The 22894-nt window shown below is 37.0% G+C and overlaps 2 protein-coding genes across 5 annotated transcripts; one reads left to right on the top strand and one right to left on the bottom strand.

Moving 5' to 3' along the window:
* Positions 1–10244: 10244 nt before the first annotated feature.
* On the bottom strand, positions 10245–15729 carry LOC113707492 (uncharacterized). Of its 4 annotated transcripts, XR_011820569.1 has the most exons (15): positions 15280–15729; positions 15138–15185; positions 14990–15050; positions 14815–14847; positions 14206–14324; positions 13930–14064; positions 13008–13084; positions 12672–12922; positions 12128–12184; positions 11876–12044; positions 11696–11753; positions 11539–11624; positions 11372–11428; positions 11002–11198; positions 10245–10725 (listed from the first exon to the last, which is right to left on the bottom strand). XR_011820569.1 is itself a non-coding variant. In XM_072063714.1 (14 exons), the coding sequence occupies exons 1-14, from the start codon at positions 15473–15475 to the stop codon at positions 10642–10644; spliced, it is 1389 nt and encodes a 462-aa protein (XP_071919815.1). In that variant the 5' UTR covers positions 15476–15729; the 3' UTR covers positions 10245–10641. The 4 variants fall into 4 exon arrangements, 3 of the variants coding, with proteins under 3 accessions (XP_071919815.1, XP_027085657.2, XP_071919816.1); XM_072063714.1 differs by lacking the exon at positions 11002–11198 and having other exon boundaries at positions 14248–14324; XM_027229856.2 differs by lacking the exon at positions 11002–11198 and having other exon boundaries at positions 15280–15728.
* Positions 15730–16933: 1204 nt separating this feature from the next.
* Positions 16934–22401, top strand: LOC113706813 (plant UBX domain-containing protein 8-like). Its single transcript, XM_027228832.2, has 11 exons — positions 16934–17134; positions 18913–18974; positions 19202–19787; positions 19860–19943; positions 20016–20140; positions 20385–20598; positions 20700–20915; positions 20996–21127; positions 21556–21699; positions 21777–21833; positions 22056–22401. The coding sequence occupies exons 1-11, from the start codon at positions 17051–17053 to the stop codon at positions 22161–22163; spliced, it is 1812 nt and encodes a 603-aa protein (XP_027084633.1). The 5' UTR covers positions 16934–17050; the 3' UTR covers positions 22164–22401.
* The last annotated feature ends 493 nt before the right edge of the window (positions 22402–22894 follow it).

The raw sequence follows: 22894 nt of genomic DNA, 5'->3' as shown, positions 1-22894 counted from the left end.
GACATTTTCCATAGATTTGAGAAGTTAGAGACTGTTTCAAACAAGTATGAAACCAATCTTCCATAAATCATGAGTGCAATAATCTAAATGATTTTAACTTCATCACAAAAAATCTTCCTTATATCTGATGCTAAATACTATACATTGCTGTTAACTACCTGACAATGATGCTACCAAGGAGATAACCCGGATTCGAACATGTCTTCTTTTTCTCTTTCTTTCCTTTTAATCTTGCCTTGTTAGTTTTTTAAGAATTAGATCGCATCCTAGATCTTCTTGAGCTGTACTCCTCACATTGTCAATTTCGGAATCTTAATTACATCAGCAGTGATTCCAGACGAAGTATTGTGGATATGCAGGTAACCACTGCATCTGCTTCCGTACGAACTCAAATCTTGCTAAAATCTTTTTTAGTTTTGTAACTGTGGGTAAACCAAGTTAATCGAAGTTAAAACCACATTTCAACACATAGAGCACCGCCCCTTTAGTCCTTTGAGCCACGGGCTCTTAACTTGTATCCATTCAACCACTAGACATAACTAGGTTACTGTGCCTCATCACCACCAGCCATTTTAGGCAAATTTTAGCTTTTTGTTAAGATAATTTAGGTCATAGTACTGTATTTGTCCAACTCAATGCTGAGGACATGTTGCATTACTGTTCATTATTTAATTAGCCAAGAGGAGAATGGAATTTAAACCTGTATTAGGCCTCTTAACACTGCACGAGCTCGGGGATCCAAAAACTTTGTCTGCAACTGGTTCTAGTGCTTTCTTTATTAGTACTCGTGTATAGACCTGAAACTGTTAAGAGTCAAAAGGCATAATTTGGTCTTTGAAGTTCGAGTATACTGCCTCTGAGATCCCAAAATTGTCTCATATTGAGACAGAAGAGAGAACTGTTTTGATTGACTTGTAAGAATGATTAAAAGCAATAACATAGATTTGAAAATGCTTAGTATTGGTAAGTGACCATCACAACTACGGTTAGCTTTTGGTATAATTGATAGGATTGTTGTATTATATTGAATTTGGTGTGAATTTAAATAGCTGATATGTTGAATTGGTAAATATGAACGAAGCTTTACGTTTAAATAGAAAATTATATGAGTATACGTCAAATCATATAAGAAATACAACAATCCCTCAACTGTACAAAATTCTTAACCGTACCTGTTTCAATTCCAAATACTATCAAACAAGTTGTGCTACCGTAAGTTGCTACAGTATCAATAAGCGATGTCGAACATAGAATAGAAGCAAATTATGCTGGCATGAATGATAGCCTTAGGTGACAATTTTCGTTTTTCTACAAATAAAAGAAAGATGAAGAAAAAGAAAATAACAAAGCCATTGTTTTTTTCAATTCCTTTTTTGTGCTAAGAAATTTCGTCCTGAATGCATAAAGCATCCAGTGCCGCTGAACTTTCAGCAGCTGAGCTGCACCCCATTTTTGCATACTGCTTGTATTTGTTTCAGCAAGAAATTCAAACAAAAAACCACGCGGGTTCTTGCAATCGGTGATTTGTTTGAAGTTTAGAATCAAGAAACTTCAAGTGGTATTCATGTTATTGAATGGATCAATGCTGAAGAGGATGACACAGATTGCTTAACTGCTGATGCCCTTGGTTTAGAAAGGCAAAGGTTCCCTTCGGAGTGCTGGAACAACAATGGCCAGCTAATTACCTCTTAGTTTGAGCCTCAATAAAATTAAGAGTCCTACGGAAAAGAGAATATTAGTATGCCAACAAGTCAAATTCTCTGGACCAAGACTAATTAGAAAGGGTTTAAGGTATAATTGTACATGCCTTGTTGGACTAAGTTAGTCCTAGCTGTCTTGTAGGTATGGTGCACAAATCTGATGGCCAGGACCCACACACAACCAGGGTAGCCATATGTGATATGATCAGCTGAGATGGCAAGCCTCCCCCGTCGCGAATCAATCCCATAACAAAGTGTTTTAAACTAGTTCTTGAGCTTGTAGAATCTTTGAAAAAGAAATTCCATGGCTTCTTGGGGGTGTTTACCAACATCATGTCGTGGATAAAACAAAAAGTAGCTAGGGGCGTATCTAAGTAAAACTTTCCCAAATAACTACTAGTAGTAAGCTACCAAAAGGGATGATAATCCAAGAAGAGAAAACTACACTAGTTGCAAGGGAAATCGAATATTTCATTAGGTTTGAGTTGTCTGAAATGATTCCTGCATATTGTACGAACAGTGCACACAATCATGTGAAACTTTTCTCCCTCCATAACGACAGCACTTGTACTTTCCCAAGTATGGCTCCGGTTGGATGGAAATATTCTGCGAGCTTTATAAAATTTGAACGATAGATGTAAATGTAAAATTTTTAAGCACATTTGATGTTATATTTTATAAGTGTTTTAAAAATGTTTTTGAACTGTTTTTAAAATGGTGGTAAAATTTCCTCGATGTTATTCCCACCCTTTACTTCTCCTAACTCACACTCTCTTCCCTTCTCCAGTTGCCTTCCTCACACACTCCATACAATTGTCCCTTCCTGTCTCTTTCCATTTGCCACTCCCTCTCACCTTCCACCGTGTCTCTCTCTTTCCATCTTTTCTTTTCCCCACTTCGCTCTCTCATCCTGACCAAATTTAGCGAGAGGGGTTAGGGGAGCGAGTAAAGGAGAAAGAGAAGAGTAGAAAAGAGGGAGGGAAGGGTGGGGTAACCGAAAGTGGTGGAGAGATAGGTAGGTTTGGTGGCTTAGAGGGAAGGGAAAAAAAATTTTAGAGTATAAGACAGTCAAATAGAACTTAGTTAGTGAGACGTTTTAATTCTAAGTAGTAAATCATCTACTGGGGTTCTGAGTCGCCAACCACTATTCATCCTCTAATAGAGGAAAAGAGGAAGGTGTATTAATGTGTGAGTGTTTTGGATAATTTGGGAGATATTTTTGTATTTCTTTTAGGTGTTTTTACTCTCTAGCCTCTAGGTGGATATTTTAAGATTTTTGAGGAGGGTTACTTCAAATGTTGTACTATGTTTTAAAGTACAACTATTATTTTGTCAAGGCAGGCCATCCAAATGCAGCAAAATGTATAAAAACAATCATTTAGTGTGTATATCAACTAATTTGATGTGAATATTAATTATTTACACATAATTTCTATTGAGTCAGAAAAACATCTATACTTGTTCACACTGCGCACACATTCATGTGCTCTAATTACACAAATTACGGTCTCGTTTGGCAAGTGAATTTTTTGAATATTTGTCTAAAACTTTACTGTAACTTACTGTAGAAATTGTAGAAAAAATTTTTGAAGTGTGTAAATTTTTGGATATTTTGAAATATATAGTTTAAAAATTTTGAAAATTTTTTTCGAGATTACTGTAGGTAAAGTTGTTAAAAAACTTGTAGCAGACAAATTTAGCCAAAAACTTGCTTGCCAAATTAGGGCTACATTTGCAACCATCGTGAGTCGTGAGTTGGAGAGAGCTCTCAACTTTTCCTTTCTTTACTAACCAAATTCAAGTCTTGATTTACATGTAACTGTTAGCAAGTAGCTAGGCTAGTGGTTTACTGTTTATTCGTCTGCATGCATCCAGGAGTGAATATTGACTTGCCCTTGAAACGTGAGCGCATGATTCGAAGCCCTTCTCCATTAAATCCATGTCATGATTAATGCAAACTGCAAAACGAGCCCATGATGTTCAATTACAGTAATACAAAGGGCTCAAAATGCATTGAAGGAAGAGAAACTGGAGAAAATTGAGGACAAAGTTGTTCCTTCTGTCTGTGCCTTGTGTGCACGGGGGCTGCATTATTGTACAAACTGCGACAATGATCCTGGTCAATAGGCCACATTGTTTGCTTCGTGTACATGTATAAGATTATGATGACGAGGCAATCTTCAATTATATATGATCAACTTATGACTTCCAGTCCACATTTTATCTATCAATTTTGCACCTAAATTCTTGGAGAAACTTGACAACTCATCCTTCCCACTTATTCTCCTGTTCATCACTTGGCTGAAAAGAAAAGTGAAGGATGAGGACTTTTACTCCATGCACGATACGTAATATTTCAGGAAAATTGCCCCAGGAGGAAACCCTCTTCTCAAATTAATTCTTGTATTGCTTCTTGACTCGCAAAATAATTAAAATATGAGATTTACGTATTTTGTGTCTACGCATGCCCATTTATCCAACTCCAAGATACGAAGCACTTGTGCAGCTCCCAGCCCCTTCGGGAGACTCAATGTTCCCAAATGAAGGGAATTATTGATCTTTCCATGATTTGCATTGGGCCGAGTTGGCGTTCTTCATAATCGAATCCAGTCTGTATGTGATTATTTCAGAATGCCTGAATTGGAGGCAGAAATCACATGCATGCACAGATACACAGTGCGTGGCTGCGTGCGCTCTCGTTAAGCTTTTTCAGCACCATCAATTGGTTTGTGAAACCTAAACCATTAGACTGTCCCAGAAGTAAAGGATTAGGGTTCTATTTGAGTCAAACTTTGAAGTTGAATTTGAATCCAAAGATAATGCTACTAACATTCAACTGCACTTACAATCATAGTAGTACTGCTAGAAAACGCCATGAAATAACAAGACATGCCTCTATGTGACTTACTATTACTTGTGGAAGTGGTAAGAAAGGAACAGGGAAGTGGGAGCAAAATCATGTAAAGATAGAGAAGAGAGGAAACATAAAATTCTGACACATAGACATCAAATCATGTTTAAAATCATTATTCTTTCAATTCACTCCCTAGTTCATCCTCGTTAAGGCTCGAATTCCAGTTCAAACTTAGATTAATCTACTCTAAAAATGATGAGATGGGTTTTATTGACTGAAAGATTGTAGCCTTATCTGTTTGCATCTCACCTGTTCTCAGGTTCTTGAGTTTGAAAAAATTAGCACTACATCTTGAAAATTTGACACACGTTGGATAAATCCCTCTTTCTTTTTCACTTCACTTTCCCTTCAATTCCTGATACGTTAAAAAACAAAATCCTTTGTTTGGACAACAAGAATTTGGAATAAAAATTTCAGATTTTATTTTGCTTGTATCATACACACAATTTCCAATCACCTTTTTATCTCACATACATCATATCACAAAAAGTGATACAGTAACTGGATCAAATAAATCATCCAAATAAATTCTTATCCAAACAATTAGAAAACAATGTATCTTAGAGATGCTTTTCATTTCTTATTAAAAGGTCAACATCATTCAACAATTGATCTCGTCGGGTGATTCTTGCCAACCAAACAAAATCCTGTGAGGATATATTTTGCTCCTTGGAGAGAATCCTTTTTATGTGTTTTCTTTCTTTTGAAGGCTAAGAAATTAAAGCAAATGAGCCATGTGTTAAGAATTAAGTGACCATCTAGTATGAGTAAATCACTAATACATCTGGTTGCTGTATGTTTTGATCTTTTCAGGTAGTCAAAGGAAAGCTGTTCTAATCTCCAAGAAAACAGATGTCCAGCTTTTGGCATGCCGCCCCGAATATGAGGATTGACCATTTTATTCCGAAGCACGACAAACTGTTGTCTGAGCTGAGATTGGTCTAGGTTGTTAGCCTTAGCTAGCTAGACATAGCCCTGTCTCCTAAATCAACATAATGCGGTGATTAACTACTGAACTAGTTTTTACCCCCCCAAAATATATCTGAGTGGTTCTTGAACCTAGTAGTATTTTGAATTTTTTCAAAAAAAATAATAATAATAAAGGAAGACATGTTCATATCACTTAGTTTTTTCTGTAAATTCAGGCGAAAAAATTAATGAATATTGAAAGTGGAAATGTAAAAGCAAAACAAATCTTGGGGAGCCTTATACAATCAGAGCAATCCCTTTTTATTGGGTTCAATCTATTGTTAGGAGAGTGGATTATTTGCAAAAGTTTATTTACTTGTGCTATCCTTCTGCCTGACATTTGAAGCGAGGGCAACTTCGAACCAATCATGATGTCTTTCAGTGATGAACTTGCTGCTCCCTCGTCTTTTCCCATTTGCATGTTCATCTCGCAATACAAAAATACCGCTCGTGCTGATTTCAAGGACGTGTAAAGCATTATATCTGAAAACTGCAGATTTGCGTACTTGTTTATTAATTGCAAGCAGTTTTGTTAAATTAAAATGAACATTTATTGCAGTTTACACTTTAGAAACAGAAAACTTAAAAAAGTTACCCTCTGTCCCGGTTAACTTGACTTTGCACACAGTTTAAGAAAAATAAAATTTGACCAAAATATATCAGCTACTCCATTAAAGAAGCTTTTTCCATTATCGCCCCTCAATTGACATTAAATATTTTGCTAGGTGAGTTTGAATGTTTGAAAGAAGCGCAACTATCAAGATACAAAAATGATTTGTAACGTTATTTATTAGGAGAATATGACTTGAACGTGTTTTCTTGGAAATTGTATAATTGGTACAATAGGGAAGTTTCATTTCAATTTTTACGTCGTGACAAATATTTTGGGATAAATTAAAATAGCCACCAAGATATATATATATAAAATGGGACGGAAGGAGCATTAATGTCTTGAAAAACTTACAGAGCAAAAGAGCGCTTCTTCTGTACCTTGTTCAACGTCCTATAAATATTTTAACCAATTTTTGAACTACGACGTCTACATGTGAAGTGAAGGTTTAGTTGATAGTAACCGAGACATCCCCATTGCCAACCAGTACTGAGTTCGACAATTTGTCCAAGCAATGGCATCTATAAGATCAGGGAAACGAGGCGCAGTTCTGTTGCAGCTTGAATGGTGACCGAAGATAATTGATTTAGGATAAACCGAAGTATTAGTCAAGTCTTCTATGTCATGTTGTCACAACCATAAGATACCATAATCGTTTTGGCCATTGTTCTATTCTTTTTCCTTGGATTTCCCTTACCCAAAAAAAAAACACACACACACACACATGCAAAAGTGGTTCACTAAAATCTTCGAATCTGGTAGTCGGCAATGACTTAGAGATCTCAAACAATTATTTTGCACTTTCAGGCAATTATTGTGACAGATTCGTTTATTTGATGTCCATTGAATGTGCTTTTTAATGTACAAATAATCGTATAATAGACACTGGAGAACTTTAAAATAGAACTACATAGAGAAATCTTTGAAGTCTAACCCAAATCATATTTGCTTGTTCAGTTTCAAAAAATGCTGAGTAAAAAAATTTGCTTTGTTAATTTACTTTCGTTGGAATTTCTAGTTAACCATCCATTTGCTAATTATCGCTAATTTACTAATAATTGAATACTTGGTTACACCTTGATCCAAAAATAACCGACACACATATGCAAACATACGTTATAGTATACTTTATCACACTTTAATTGGTCATAGAGATGAGTTTCAACGACTAGTTAGATTAAGAATGCATTAGGTGGTTCAGGAGCAAGGAAATGTAAGCGAGAGTTTTCGGGTTCAAATCCACCTACCTACACTAAAAAATGTGAACTAATTAGATTAAAAAAAATACTGGTCTTATTGTGAGAACTCATATATTAATGCCATAGCAAATTTTTACCGGCACACAAAAATTATTCTTCTCATGTAGAATAAAACAGCATCACAAATTAACTTGAATGGAATATATATTCTCGTCATATACATATTTGCTGATATATTTCACGATTATGGCAGATCATATTTGGTCATTACATTAGAAAATCAAAAGAATTGGAACAAGAAGTTGTCTTTTAAAGATACCAACAAAACAAGTAGTAATACAGAGTCAGAATTCCTAGAACATAGACTCAATCCTAAGGTTTCAAATTGGTGGCAAATGGCGGGCTCGGTTTATCGAGGCTGCGACTTGCATGACAACGGCACACGGTAAACTTTTATGCGGCTGCCAAGTTGAACAAGTGGATGTGATTTAGCCCCAATCCTAAAAGCTTGTGAGGAATGTGGAATTTGTGAGCTTTTAGTGCTTTACGATTACTTATGTGGAGAGAATTTCAGATCATGCAAGTGGTTGGTGACAGATCTGTGTATCAAAAAAAGGTAAATTTAGGAACCAATTCAGATTGATTCTCTAATATATCGTGCTGTTTGATTGATTTCAGCCGAAGAAATAGAACGCAGGCCAAGGGGTCGCTGGCATATATATATATATATATATATATATATATATAGAGGAAAAAATTTGGGAAGCCCTTAAATTATTATCGTTGTCAACTTTTGACCCCTCATCTAAAATTTGTTTCCGATTGATCCTTAAATAATTAAAAATGCATACTTTGAGGACTTCCGATGACTTTAAGCACAAATCTGACCGGAATTAAAGGACATTTTTGTCTGTTCATGTTTTGCAGATTTGTGCTTAAATTCATTGGAAATTGCAGAAGAATCAGGGATGGAAGACATATCTGGGTAGAGATCAGAAATCATAGATCCAAGCCAGGACGAAAGATCTGAGGGATTATAATGAACGGTCTTGGAAACCAGATGGGATAAACTATCATTTTCAGCATTACCAAAAACCTCTTCAAGTTGCTCAATCTTTTGTGCAACTTCAGCCATATCTGATGCCTTGACTTTATAGCCCAAAACAGCCAAAAGCTCATCATCTTGCCGGTCAGACTCATCAACCCACATCTTCCCTTTGCTTTGGCTTCCTCCTCCTGCAGAGCTGCAACTCGCCATGGTGCTGTAATAGCTGCCACTTCCCGTTGAACTTCCACCCCCACCTGAATAGCTACTTTCCTGGACTTGCACTCGTGCTGCTGCTGCTGATGGCTGCTGTAGTTTTGGATGGTTTCTTTTCATCTTCAGTTCTCCTTTAATTCCGGTCAGATTTGTGCTTAAAGTCATCGGAAGTCCTCAAAGTATGCATTTTTAATTGTTTAAGGATCAATCGGAAACAAATTTTAGATGAGGGGCCAAAAGTTGACAGCGACAATAGTTTAAGGGCTCCCCAGATTTTTTCTTCATATATATATATACCGAAATAAGGCATGCTATTATCTGGAGCGCTGGAATCTTTACAAGAAACTTGGATTGCTGAATTATTTCACGTAATATTTCGTTTGTATCATAAACCCATTTTCTAATCCATCTTTTTATATTTTAAACTACGTTTTTATTTCACATACATCACATCACATCACAAAAAGTATTATCTTTGTGTGGTCTGAGGTTCGCCCCTCAACTCCCATATAAGTCCAGTTTGGCTTTTCCTTCCCGGGCAATATAAGAGTAGGGTAGAGTAGACTGTGGTTGTTAGACAACAGAAAAGAAAACTAATAGGGTTGAAAAGAAGGTATGCAGTTCAATGGGGCTTTTGGGCTAAGGTTCATATAGGGTATTGACTTCGTTCTCATTTTTCATGTTTCAAACAAGTCTTTTGGCAGACCATTTCAAGTACTGCTGTAGATTTTCAGCGTGATACTCAGGCTACCGTCGCTGTGGCCTTGAATTACCCTGCTACACAAGACCAGCTTACAAGGTGGGCTAAGGTTTCTTGTGACCCCAAAATGTGGTCATCTATGACTGGATTAAGAAGTTTAGTAAGTGCTTTGCATTTTACCAATGGTGTACTGGATGAACAGGTTTGCATTTTGATATCACAGCCAGGATTTCTTTCCCAGAAATTGCAACATTCTTTCTTGCAGAATGTTGAAGCCTTAGTTAAGGTATCGGCATAGAGATGTAAACTTAATAGCGGTCAAGAATAAATTGTCGTAGCTATCTTCCTCTTGCAGCCATCTCAAGCGAACAATTAAAAATCCTGCTTAGGCCGTTCCACTGGCCTTAAATGTGTGTTTTTTTTTTAAATACAAAGGCATAAATTCCTAAATAACTATCTGTGGAAACCGAAACCACGTCTACAAACTTCTTCCCCCCCCCCCTCTCTCTGTCTCTGCTAAAATCTTAAAAACCCACAAGTTAGTGGTTTCTCGGGGAAGTTGAATTAGAATTGGGCCTCACATACATAGTTGTCAAAATCACGATCCGGATCGTAGGATCGTCGGATAATCAAAATCGATTTGGATCGTATGCAAAGTCGCAAATCATATTAATCTTTGTAGGATCGCATAGAATCGTAGCAGGATCGTGTAGGATCGTACGATCGATCCTACAATTTTTTTATAAATTTGTGAAATACGAAGCTCCATTTTGCAAGTAAATGAAAATATTTGTGGTATATTTATAATTTATTAAAGAATTGCAACTTTTAATTGCAATTAAGAGCTTTTGGTAGGATTTTATGATTCTACGATCCGATCCTACGATCCTGTGAAACTAAAATCGATCCTATGTAGGATCCCGATTTTACAAACCTTGCTCACATATTGTAAATAAATCCTTAAACACACAGAAGTAGTAGAATTAAAAGCATCAATTTCAATTTCAAAACCCGTATTTCAGGAATTCAATGCAGCTTCAGCATCAGAGCATGAACCTATACATGCTGATCGTACTCGTGGTAACATTACCATCAGTGAAATATCAGGTGCCATCTGTGATCATTTCTTCCAGAATTACGAACCATGACCAGAAAACTGGAAAATATCGCAGATGACACGAAAGTTTATGGTGCTGAAGGCATGTCTAGAAACATTCCCGGTGCGATGATATGCGCCAATGGACCAGAAAATACGTCATATGTTTCCAGGGACAAATCATCATGCACCTCAAGCTTTCATTGATGTACTTAGCTTTCTGATCTTTCTATCATGGTTGAGCATGGAGGACACGCTCTCAACTACCAAGACAACCTGCACGGTTAGAGGCGGCATATCAACATACCGACTGAAATCCGAAACAAAAGCTATATTGCAGTACCATACACAAACCCCTTGAACAACCAAGAATCACATGCTGCAATATCACAAGAACAACACTCTGCCAAAAAGGTTTCCATCCAAGTATTTTTATTGAACCAATTTTGAGCTCACCTCTGTTGTTTTCATGACAATTATTAACACATGAAATTAATAAGCCATACCAAAAAGGTTTCCAACCAACTGTTTTCAAACCAATTTTGAGCTCACCTCTGTAACTTGCGTGCAAAAATGATTCAGGAGCGTGATAAGGTAGGCCATATCCCCGAAAACACCCCTGAGCTCACCCAACCCCATACCCTGACCCGCACTCCTCCCAAAAAAGCAAATCCAACGAAGATGTAAGCGATGGAAGCAATCAATTTCAAAGGCACTTATGTTTCTCATTGCGAATGACAGACAGTTTGCTGCACAGAAATTGCATGCAAAATATGTTTTACCACGTTCAAAATAGACATAAAAATCAAAATTTAACTGCAAAGAGAAGCTAGATAAGGAAGATTTCAACCACTCAATAAGATGGCACATATCAGAAAAATTGAATCCGAGTCTCTATTTGAGAGAAAGAGTTAATAATAACCTGAAAGCAAGCATACGCCATAGCAGTTGCAAAGTAAAAATTTGCATTACCAGTACCCTGCAATTTTCTTGTGTTAGGAACTAACATACATTTTCTTAACCTTTTCTGATAAAATCTCAAAACCCAAGAAACAAAATCAAAACTATTCACTTTAATTAAATTCATACCCTCCATATCCATAGATTGTGCATTACAGGACTAAGTAGGGATACTCCGACATATCCGCAAAAGAGGAAGAATGAAAATTGCATTTCTGCAAGGCAGGCAGATGTTACAATGATGAATTATATCAATGATAGTAAAAACAATGATAATACCAGTTACCTGCCAATTCATTGGCAAACAATGCCAGTAAACCCAAGTACAGAGCTGAGTCTCCAACCTAATGAATTAAAGCAGATGATAGGATTCAGTCTAATATTTGTCAAACCAGCCAATATATTCAAAAAACTGAAGCAAGTATTCTTCAAGCATCCACTTTTGTTCCAGAGATTGAGAACTCACAGAAGGATAGGATTTAAGAATGGAGGAGATTGCCATGTAAACAAAAGCCAGAAAGCATGGCCGGTGATATAACCGTATGGCCAAGGGCAAGATCATGAACAATATGTTTGCATGGCAAACTATTAGAAAAAAGTTTCTGAAAAACTCGAATACTTCTGCGAAGAAGTACCTGCATCAAAATTCCACAAATACATCACTCCAAAGCCTTTATTTATGGAGCGACAAACTCACAACTAGTTACAGTGCACTTACCATAGTACACCTATATTTGGAGATAAATCTTTTACAGTGAGAATGAATCCATAGGTCCTGCAAGATAAGCAAGCATAAATTGCAGAATGAACTTCAAGCAGTTAAGAGTAACTAGTTTCAATGGTCCCATGATTTTAGTCATAAAGCACTTTTTTTTTGTTTTAACCCTCCCACCCACAACTGCCAGGCACAGGATTCGGACCCTGAACCTAGTAGCGGGAAAGACTCTAAGAGCCACCCCCCAGCTACTGGGCCAACCCAAGTGGTTAGTCATAAAGCACTTGCTTTTGCTTTTCTTCAAATTTGGTATAGAACACATGCTTGAACGTAGTCTGTACAAAATGAGAACTTTGAAGGTAATTTTTTAGAGAACAACATTAGTTCGGTCAAGAGCAAAAAGAAAAGTAGAAGTCAATCTCAAACATCCGTTTTTCATAAACATATAGGAAGACTATTAAAATAAGGGCATGAATCTGAAATATTGATACTTAATTGTGGAGATAAGTCATATCAAAGCACAAGCATTTTCACTATAAATTTATACCTCTCGAACATCTCCCAGAGACCACCAGAATTTTTCAATGCTATACCACACAGAATCAGTACATATGATGCCCATAACAAGGACCAGAATAGGAAGGCCAAGACAGGTCGCAATGAGAAAGGAGTTGGTTGTGATTTCAAAGCTTCAACATGCCTATCACTTGAGCTGTCATTACCAGCTTTCGATGAGAGCTGTTGTAAAAACAATTTCCTTGGTGGTGCATCCAGACCACGGGCTAACAGAACAATAATCTAAAAGAAAACATGGACAAACCTTCATGATTACAGAATGACATACATCAGTTATAATTTCAAGAGAATATCGCCGAAAGCTTACAGGTATGATCAGAATTGCAGGATATAGAGACAAATGTGTTGCCACAACCCATCCAAAAGCGGCAACTGGAGCTATTCCTGCTTACACCACCTTAAGCAATCTAATCAATTCCATAAACTCATAAATCATGCACGGATGATATTAATACCACATGCACCAACATAACTCTACGATTATCAATACAGAACCATTTAAGTAGAAACTAAAGCCCACAAAACCTAAGGGCTTACGTCCAAAGGAAACTCATTAGTTCATATAATGAACACAAAACAGCCTCTCATTTTCAAAATAAAACTCAAAAGTATGAGACATGAATGTTTAACGATGACCCCTGATTTTAGCCAACAAGGTCTTCTGAGATATTAGAAAGCTACTAAAGCCTCACTTCTCAGATATAGAGTCTGCCAAAAGAAATAGCTACTCCCTCTGTCCCAATATAAGGGATGTTTATGGGGATTCCAACTTATTATGCACAGATGTGAGATATCTTTTTCCAACTTTGCCCCTTTGACCGATACCAAAGCTTAATTGCTGTCTATGTTAATGTAAAAAGATTCTGGGGTTCCATGCAAAATGAAAGCCATTTTGCAGGCTGTGGGTAAACATGCACCTATCTATGGCCACCGAAATTTCTGGTGCCTTCCATGCATCTTTTCTTTTGGACGCATATTTGTTGCTTTTGTGGGGTCCATCATACTTTTTTTTTTAATTTACATATGGAATGTTGGAGAAAAAATTGTTGTGTGACTCAAATTTTGGGACATGGAAAAAGGTGAACTATGACAATAACAATGGGACGGAGTGAGCATTAAGAAATTTTGATGAGATTGCAATAGGCCGCACACGTTTTAGTAGGGAAATTAATCAACAAGACACTGATATTATATCTTCAGCAAACCATCAAAAGATAGTCAATTCATACCTGTACAGGCTCCATAGAGGGATAAGATGATAAAAAGATTCTCTATCGGCGTTGTGTTATAACCCAAGCATGTTACTATTGTGAAAGGGTTCCATAAATACACAAGAGCAGCCACATCACCTGAAGGTAGAGATCCTGGAGATATTTTCATAGCAACAATTGGTTTTTTTTTCAAAGGAAAGAAAAATAAAAACAAATAGACTGCAAGAACAGCTAAAGGTTTATAAAAGAATGCAGAAAAGGCATAAAAATATGGCTAATTAACTATATCAGAACCTTCAAACAGTTCTGCAAGACCAAGTGACCTTAGATTCTGACCATATGCAGCTAGGAGCCTCTGGCCAATTTGACGAATGAGCATAGCAGAGGTAAAATCTGCAACCACAGAAACCAAACTATAGCCGAAACTGAGTCGATATTAACCATGTTAATAAACTTCAAATTGACAGATAAACAACCAAATCAAATTTGAAAACAAATAACCAAATGAGCAGCTGGATAGAACCATATGCAAGTTGTCTCTTAAACCATTGGATGCCATCTTGCTGTTTATACTTAAGAATAGCAGTTACCAGAACATAGAAAATAACAATTATAACAACTCACGACATTTTTTACTTTAAACCTCTGAATTAAAGAAATTAAGTTGCATGGTAAATATTAGACAAGCCAATTTCAAGTGAGCACAATCTGAGTATCAATTAACTTGGTTCATCTTTCACTTCTAAGCGAAACATAAATTCCAGTTTGCTACGACAACAGAACCGAAAAACAAAGCAAAATTACATATATATTAAACAAAAAAGTTAATAGCTCCTGCAAGATGAATGTGTGTGTGTGTGTATACACACACATACGCCAAGGTAAGAAGCGAAGAGATAATACCTGCATATAAGATAATTCGGCTGTCCTTCAATTCTGCACCAATATTTTTTCACGCATTAGTAAAAAAAAAAAAATTCCACTGCTATTTTTGTTCTCAAGTCTAATATTAAACTCTAGCTACATTATATTTAAAAAAAAAAAAAAAAAAGAGTAACAATTGAAGCTGAATTATTACCTTTTCACAGTGAGAGGTCCGAGAACGGAAAGTAATAGTGGAGATCCATGATACATTGAACCTGCAAAATTAAAATTACTCAAAACTTTTAACAAAGATAAGTAATTTCTACAGAAAATGCTAAAAGTTTTATTTATTTATAACAAACCAGCATAAGGCGACATTGATAACTGCTTCAACCAATAACCCTCTGCCACTGTAAAAAAAAAAAAATTCAAATTAAAATTATGAAATCAACTGAAGAAACAAACACAAACACACAGTTGAAGAGTGAGAGAAAAAGTGTGTACAGCGGCGGAGGCTGGTGAGAGGAGTGGAAACTTCGGGGCGAGAAGCTAAGTTGAGGTTTCCGGGAAAATAAATCAGAATTAATCTGAATATCACCGAAGCAATGGCCCATTTCCAGAATCCGAATCCAGACCCGCACCCGAACACGAACTCCGATTTGGAAGGCTTCCTTTTCTTGTCTTCAGCTGTCTTCTCCATTTGGTTCAGCTGAAAACTGACGATGCTCGTTAGTTTAGTTCAAGTTGTGACGGTGTCGTATAGGCAGCAGGACTTTGATTTTCCGACGGCGGTGCCTTACTATTTACCACCGTTTGGGCTTTTCACGGCTGCTGTGATTCAACAGAAGATGAAAGTATCAGGACGGCGCCGTTTGCGGATTTTGCACCTCGTAGAGGAAAACTTTCGTTGGCCCAGAGGATGAATATGTCCATTTGACAGGGCTAGGAATGGCCCAATTCTCAGTGCCCCAGGCTGTTTGTAGCCCAAGTTCGTTGTCCACACAAGTTTTTACAGACCATCTTGTGCGAACACGTGTAAAGTGAGTTGAATAGTTATGGCCTTGTTTAACAAACAAGTTTTTTGCCAAGTTTGTCAGCTAAAATTTTTTTTAAAACTTTAAATACAGTGATTTTAAAAAAATTTTCAAAATTTTTAAATTATATATTTCAAAATATTCAAAAATTTACATACTTTTAAAAAAAATTTTATAAATTTTACAGTAAGTTACAGTAAAATTTTAAATAAACACTCAAAAAATCCACTTGCCAAACGAGGCCTATGTTGTTATTTGATTATTATTACACTTAATTTTATAAAAAGATTAAATTTTATTTTTTTGGCTCTAGTTTGTCTTCATATATAGATTATTAAATTGACAAAGAAAAGGTAAAGTATAAAATCTACTTATGAGTAGGTCTCAATCATTTTCTTGCAAAACTTAGCCGTACATGTGAGTGATAATGGGAGTAGCTGTTGCAAAATAATATAATTAGATGTGAAATGCTAAACGAAAGTAATCGGCTTTTAGTTGTTGCCAAACCAAATAAAAGGATTTTACATTTTCTTGTTTCGGCTAGAGGCATCAAATCTAAGCAATTTTATTAGTTGTTATTGTCCATCAAAGGTGATTGCTATTTTTTAAGGTAACGTTTTCTGTAAATACATTTTGTGATCATTTTTTTAATTTTATGTATGTCAAATTATGACTATATATATATATATATATATATATATATATATATATATATATAAACTTCACAAAAATAACAATCAAAACGAGAATCATGTCTCAGTGTAATTTCTTTACACTATCATATATGGATTATTACATGTGTACATAAGTCAAAAGAATATCACATAAATGGTGGTCTCAAAGTTGTAATTCCACCATTCAATTCTAAAATATCACCCTCCCCTCACCCCCCCCCCCCCCCCCCCCCCCCCCCCCCCCCCCCCCCCCCCCGTGGGGGCATCGAGGATGCAACTTATCCCCCAAGACATCCATTGATCTCTTTTTCTTGTCCCGTAAAGAATAGGAGAAGCGTGGAAGCTTGGAATATTTTAGAAGGGGTAGTGACTTTTCTCATATTTACAAAACTACCATCCACCGTACCAGGGGGGACTCCTGCACTTATAAATATCCACTCAACACCAAAAATAAAAAATACAACAAAAAAAAAGGTTTGCCTATTCTTTTTTCCCTGTGTCCCTTTAATTTACTGGGCAGAACCTTCATTTTTATATCTATCTAATAACAAAATAATTTCAGAAAAAATGGCGAGACCTAATCAGGAAGCAATTGAGATGTTTATGAGCATCACCGGTGTTTCCGAATCCATTGCAATTCAAAGGCTTGAGGTAAAAATTACTTCTTTTTGCATCTGATTTTTGCTTTACTGGCTTTAATTTTTGTTTTCTATTTTTTTTTTCGTTCTACTCGTTGTTTTTAAGTTGAATTTTGTTGATTTAATATTAATTCATTTTTTTACGTTAATTAACAGATAATTAGGGTTTTAATCTCGCTGGTTTTTTGGATAAAAATTGTAAATTTAACTAATGTGTTTTGATTGCAGTTGAAATTTGTAATTTTTCTGGAAATTTAACTTAAGTCGGATGTAATTAAGGTTGAGATACTTCATTTTGGTGCCTTAAGAAATTAAACGGGGATAAATGGGAGATTAAGTGGAATAGCTGAAAGAATGATTTGCAGTAATGACTAACTGGAAGCAAAGTATTTGCAGAAATCTTTAGTTATGAAGTTGCTGTTTGATTAAGGAGGAGTAGTTGGTTCGTGTAAGGAACTGTTTCGTGGAGTATAAGTTCAGGGAATTTATTTGGGTAGCTGTGATTGGGTTCGATTACCGTGCTGAAATTACATTGTCAATGATTAATGTGTGTTTAGGGCTCCCCTCCCCTCCCCCCCGGGGGGGGGGTGTTTTGTTTTGTTTCTTTAGAGGTTCTTTAACTGTTTGAACTTGTTTATAAAAGTCTAGAACTTGAGAAAAACAGAAATAGATGCGAGTTGGATTGATGATGAATTTGTTGTGTGTAGGCTTAAGGTTAACGTGCTTGCGCGGTATACTGGAGAAGAGTATCAAAATGTAACTAAAAATTTAGCTCCTTTCATGTCCAACTCTCAAATTGTACAATTTAAATGTGTACGCATCTTTTGTGTTTCAAAAGTGTGTGCAATGTTGCATGTATATGTAGGACTATAGCGAGTTACACCAGAATGATGGACGATGGACATTTAAGTACTTAAAATTCATGTCAAATTCTTGATGTACATGTGTCCATCTTTTAACTGTCGTATATAATTAGTATGTCATTATCTGCTGTTGTTTGATTTGTTTGTTCTTTTCGTGCCTTTTACATGGGGATTGATGTGCTGGCCATATGCATACTTGTCTGATTATCTATATATGTCTTATGCTGCTATGAAGTTACTCTGAAGTCAGCATACTTATGTGCGTAGAATTGTCACCATTGCCTTGCAGTGTCATGTCATATACACGTGCTGTCTGATTATGTTTGTTTGTTACTTCATATGTTGGCCATTACTGTCTGGCCCTTAATATTGGTTAGCTAATTAGGCCGTAGTTAATAGGCTATTATGTGTATATAGTCTATCGGTCCTTACTGTGAACTTGCCGGTCCATTTATTTTTCAGTTGAGTTGTGATTGGTTGGTATTCTTGTAATTCTAGACACTTGCTCTCTGAGATGCCAAAATTGGACAAAGTTGTAATGAGCATCCTCTTGGGGCATCATTACGGAAAGTGGGTAAGTAGATGGTCACTTGTACGCGTTTCTAATTCTACCATAACAGAACAACAGATATGGTATAAGCTATTAATGCATGTTCATAAAACCGGTGTTTAAAGATGTCTGTCTTTACTAGCGTGAAAGTTATTGTCCTTCTTATCCTTGTCTCCCACTGTTATTTGTGTATCCTTGTTGTGTGGATTCTTGTGCTGTTGTGTGTGTGTCTGCTAGTTATACGGCACAACCCACATTGAGTTGTCTAGATGCCTGTGGTATCTGTCTGTGTACAATTTCAATCCCTGAATTTTTCTGCAATCACCACCTCCCCTCTTCTCTTACCGTTAACTTGACGGTTTTGTGTGTTACTCTCAGGAGCATGGGGGAGACCTTAATCAAGCTGTCAATGCACATTTTGCTGAAGGGGATAGGAACATGTTGGTGTTAATTTTCTCATTCTTCCCTTTTACTCCAGTCTTCCACCTGGTCCTCACCCTCACCTTCACCTTCACTCAAAACAAGTAAAACAAAACATGCATGGACTCAAGCAAAAGACATGAAATAAAGGAGAGAGGAATCAAAGAAAAGTCAAAAGGAGCAGGTGAAGTGAACATGTATTTTTACGAAAATCTCTACCTGAATTTGGTTCTATCTCTTTCTGCAGAACACATGAAACTCCTGTTGCTGCAATGGAGGACGATGTCATGGACATTGACGATGCAGCCCAAGTTGAACCCCAAAGACCTCCTTTCTCTCTGTTATCTTCCAACAGAAACTTGAATCCTTTCTCTCTTCTTGATCCTAACTTTAGGAGAAGTATACTGGATAGTGGTACTGATTTTACAAACCGAGATCCTTTTGTTTCCCATCCAAGAGAAGTGAGGGAGGTTCCAATAGAGGTTAAGGATGGGAATGGACAGTCTGGTCGTTCAGATAGTGCTCCAATTATAGAGGATGTTACTGAAACTGCACAAGCTCATGGCCCTGAAATTCGTGGCAATGTTATCCTTGATGAGGATGATGACAAAAATGTACCAACTGGTCCAGTTGAGAGAGCAACTGGGCATAATGTGGGAAGTGATAATACATTTGGTGGCTTCTCCCATGCTCCTGGTTCTAGGCCCACTGCTCCTGGCATTGATGACATGCCTGATTACAGCAATGATATAGAGGAAGAAATGATTAGAGCTGCCATTGAGGCTTCTAAGAGGGATGCCAAAATGTCAGACCATCAATCTCAAGTTCAGGATGTATGTCATCAAGTCTCTCTGACCTTCACTTGTTTTCAGTTTCAATGTTGACAGGTTTCTGTTTTGCTTCAGGTTTCAAGGGATTCCATGCCTCAACACCAGCAGTCTCACTTGGAGGATCCTGAACTTGCCCGTGCAATGTCATTGTCATTGAAGGTTTGCTCTTTTATGATGTACAAATTTTTGTAACTATAGTTTTTTCTTCTCATTGACATGAAGCTAATCCAGACAGCAGAGAGAGAGAAGGCATTACGCGAACTGGAAGGAGAAGTTGGAGTATCAGAAGTGGCAGGTCATACTCCATCTGCTGATGTGGAGGATCATGCAAAATCATCGTCCCCTTCAAATGGGAGGTATAACCTTCAATTGTTGCTTTACATTGCAAACTGCTATCTTTATACTTCCTAAATTTGGATGTCTTCTTCCTCCTAACTGGAATATGTATGTGCATATGGTGTCTTGTGTGTTGGTTGGTTCTTTGTGTTGGACTTCCAAGCACCAGGGAAAGGGGGCTTGATTGCATGTTCTGAATGTTGATTCTTTACCTTTAAGGTTACATGTTTCAATTTTTAATTGAGAGTCTCAATGAGAATTTAGGTTGCATGTTGGCATTTCTTCTGTCCCACATGAAGAAGGCGAAGATATAGAAGAGGCACCACTGGTCAGGCACAGGGCCAGACATGCATCTATTGGATCTGCTGACACTGGCAGAGATGATGAAGAAGTTGATGTTAGCCCTCGATTAAGTCCCAGGAACCATGATAGCCTTAATGCTCCACGGGTCGACGGAAATGACTTCCCCTCTGATGAGGTATCTTGCATCTGTTTTCAAGTTCATATGGCTAAACATCTTATTAAGTACGTAAGCTAACTAGCATCATTGTGTCATTTTATTATTTACTGTCTCTCAAGTGGGGTGGCATCTCATCCGAGGAACATGATGAAGCCGTGATGCTTGAAGCTGCAATGTTTGGTGGAATTCCTGAAGGGAGTGGGTATCGTCTTCCATATGCACCTCATCATATGATGCAGAATGGTTTAAACAGGAGTATGGATCCTTATACCCAGCGGGTACCTCGTCCTCCATCACCATCCCTTACTGCTCAGCGGTTATTACGGGAACAACAGGTTTGATCTTTGAGTTTGAAGGTGCTTTTACATTTTCAATCTAAAATATTAATTACTGAATATATATGTATTCTGAGCAGGATGATGAGTACCTTGCTTCATTGCAAGCTGACAGAGAAAAGGAATTGAAGGCTAAGGAAGAAGCTGAAGCTGCTATTGCAGAAGAGAGGCGAAAGGAGGAGGAATTTCGTAAGAAACAGGAGGAAGAACAGGTATATGTTTATCTGACTCTTTCTTTATATGGGTCATCAAGCAACACAAGTTTGGTAAAAGGTGCTAATGGTAATTATCAAAGAACAAATTACATAATTTTTAAAATGCCTGATGCATCTGTGCACTCATGCCTTGACCTGATGCATGAAAATTTGTTTACCTGCTTCCACTCTTATGCTATAGTTTTTTTTCTTTGTGAGATGTTTGCTATAATTTTTCTCCTTGTGAGATGTTTAAGATCCTTAGGTTTTTGCTGATCATTGCTCTGTAGTGATGTCATTGAAATGTTTTTTCTTTGATCTAAAATATTCTTCTAGTTTTAGTTCTTGTGTTAGCTTCACTTTTTCGAATGGATATATATAGCTATACTGTTTACTGGGAACTGTAAAGGAGAGAGTTTTCTTATTGGTTTCTATTTGCTGACCAGGAAGTTGATAGACAACTAGCTGCAAAAGAAGCTTCTCTTCCCCAGGAACCACCATCCAATGATGAGAATGCTGTCACGCTTCTTGTGCGGATGCCTGATGGAAGCCGCAGGGGTCGACGGTTTCTTAAATCTGATAGATTACAGGTATACTTCAGTGGTCTAAACTTGTTGCTCTCTTTGTTGTAATGTGTTAACCTGTGTTTCTTCCTTTTCCTTTGCAGTGCCTGTTTGACTTCATTGATATCAGCAGAGTGGTTAAACCTGGCAATTACAGATTGGTAAATCTCATTCCAGTGGTTCCTTGATTCTCTCTGGTGTTGCCTTATCTGCTAGAATAAGTCGTATATATGACTAAATCAGATCTTCAAGGATGTTGCCAATGAAGGGCGTAGAATCTTTTGATTTGCCTGGTCTTTTTCTGCCAGGAAAAGCTAACTAAAAAGGGTAACCAGCCATATTATATTATACAAGTTTTTAATGTGTTGTTATTGTATGTGCAGGTGAGACCATATCCTCGACAAGCTTTTAGTGACGGAGAGAGTGGCTTAACCTTAAATGAGCTTGGCTTAACAAGTAAACAAGAAGCCTTGTTTCTGGAGTTAATCTAGCTGGTTGATTTTGTAAAGTTGTGAAAAATTTATTTGAACCGAGAAGTATATTACCTGGTATTGAAGTTTATGGGTGGAGTGTTGGATCATTTGCTGGGTTGTGCTTTTGCGGATTAATGTGTGATCATGGAATTATTGGTTACATCGGCAGGATATACTATCATGTTGTTGGCTCAAACGGTGCTCGCAAACCCATTGGGGAGTAGTAGTTAAAAACCAAAATTTAGAACTTCCGAAATTTCATAGTAGTATTTATAGAACAGTTTCTCATCAATGGTGGTGTGTTTGCTACATGCCTGGGATAGTGTCCCAGGATCCTATAATACTTATAACATGATGATTACCTGCAATAATCTGGATTCTTCTTTAGCCTCGAAATTGCTTCTTATCTTTGCCATATAAGTTCGTCTAGATCTCGAGACCCGTTGTTGATTTTGTTGTAGATATTTTTTGCAGCATGTTGGTAAAAGTAATACCCGGGGGGGGGGGGGTTGTCTGGTTATTTCGTAGCAGTTAAACAATGACCATTCTAGCACCTGCGATGAATTTGCAGTGCATCGGACTCTGATAATACTCCGTAGACCTGTTTCTTTTTAAGGCTGTATAAAAAAGTAACCCTTTTTATAATTATATTTGAAGGAAAAGCGTGTCAAGAGCTTTCATTAAAGGGCCAAAGTTCCCCTAAAAAACAGTTCTCCTTTTTCCCTTTTGAGGTGGTAATTCTCCATTTT

This window comes from Coffea arabica, chromosome 8c (assembly GCF_036785885.1).
Source record: "Coffea arabica cultivar ET-39 chromosome 8c, Coffea Arabica ET-39 HiFi, whole genome shotgun sequence".
NCBI classification, from domain to species: domain Eukaryota; kingdom Viridiplantae; phylum Streptophyta; class Magnoliopsida; order Gentianales; family Rubiaceae; genus Coffea; species Coffea arabica.
The sequence above is the reverse complement of the archived record's forward strand: the minus strand, read 5'-3'. Positions and strand labels throughout refer to the sequence as shown.

Coding starts and splice junctions, on each gene's coding strand:
- LOC113707492 (XM_027229856.2), bottom strand. CDS start 15,475: ATGGAGAAGACAGCTGAAGACAAGAAAAGGAAGCCTTCCAAATCGGAG. Junction 14,325..14,814: donor CCGAATTATCTTATATGCAG/GTATTATCTCTT, acceptor TTTCGGCTATAG/TTTGGTTTCTGTGGTTGCAG. Junction 13,085..13,929: donor CCTCTATGGAGCCTGTACAG/GTATGAATTGAC, acceptor TGGTGTAAGCAG/GAATAGCTCCAGTTGCCGCT.
- LOC113706813 (XM_027228832.2), top strand. CDS start 17,051: ATGGCGAGACCTAATCAGGAAGCAATTGAGATGTTTATGAGCATCACC. Junction 20,141..20,384: donor TCGTCCCCTTCAAATGGGAG/GTATAACCTTCA, acceptor ATGAGAATTTAG/GTTGCATGTTGGCATTTCTT. Junction 21,700..21,776: donor TTAAATCTGATAGATTACAG/GTATACTTCAGT, acceptor TTTCCTTTGCAG/TGCCTGTTTGACTTCATTGA.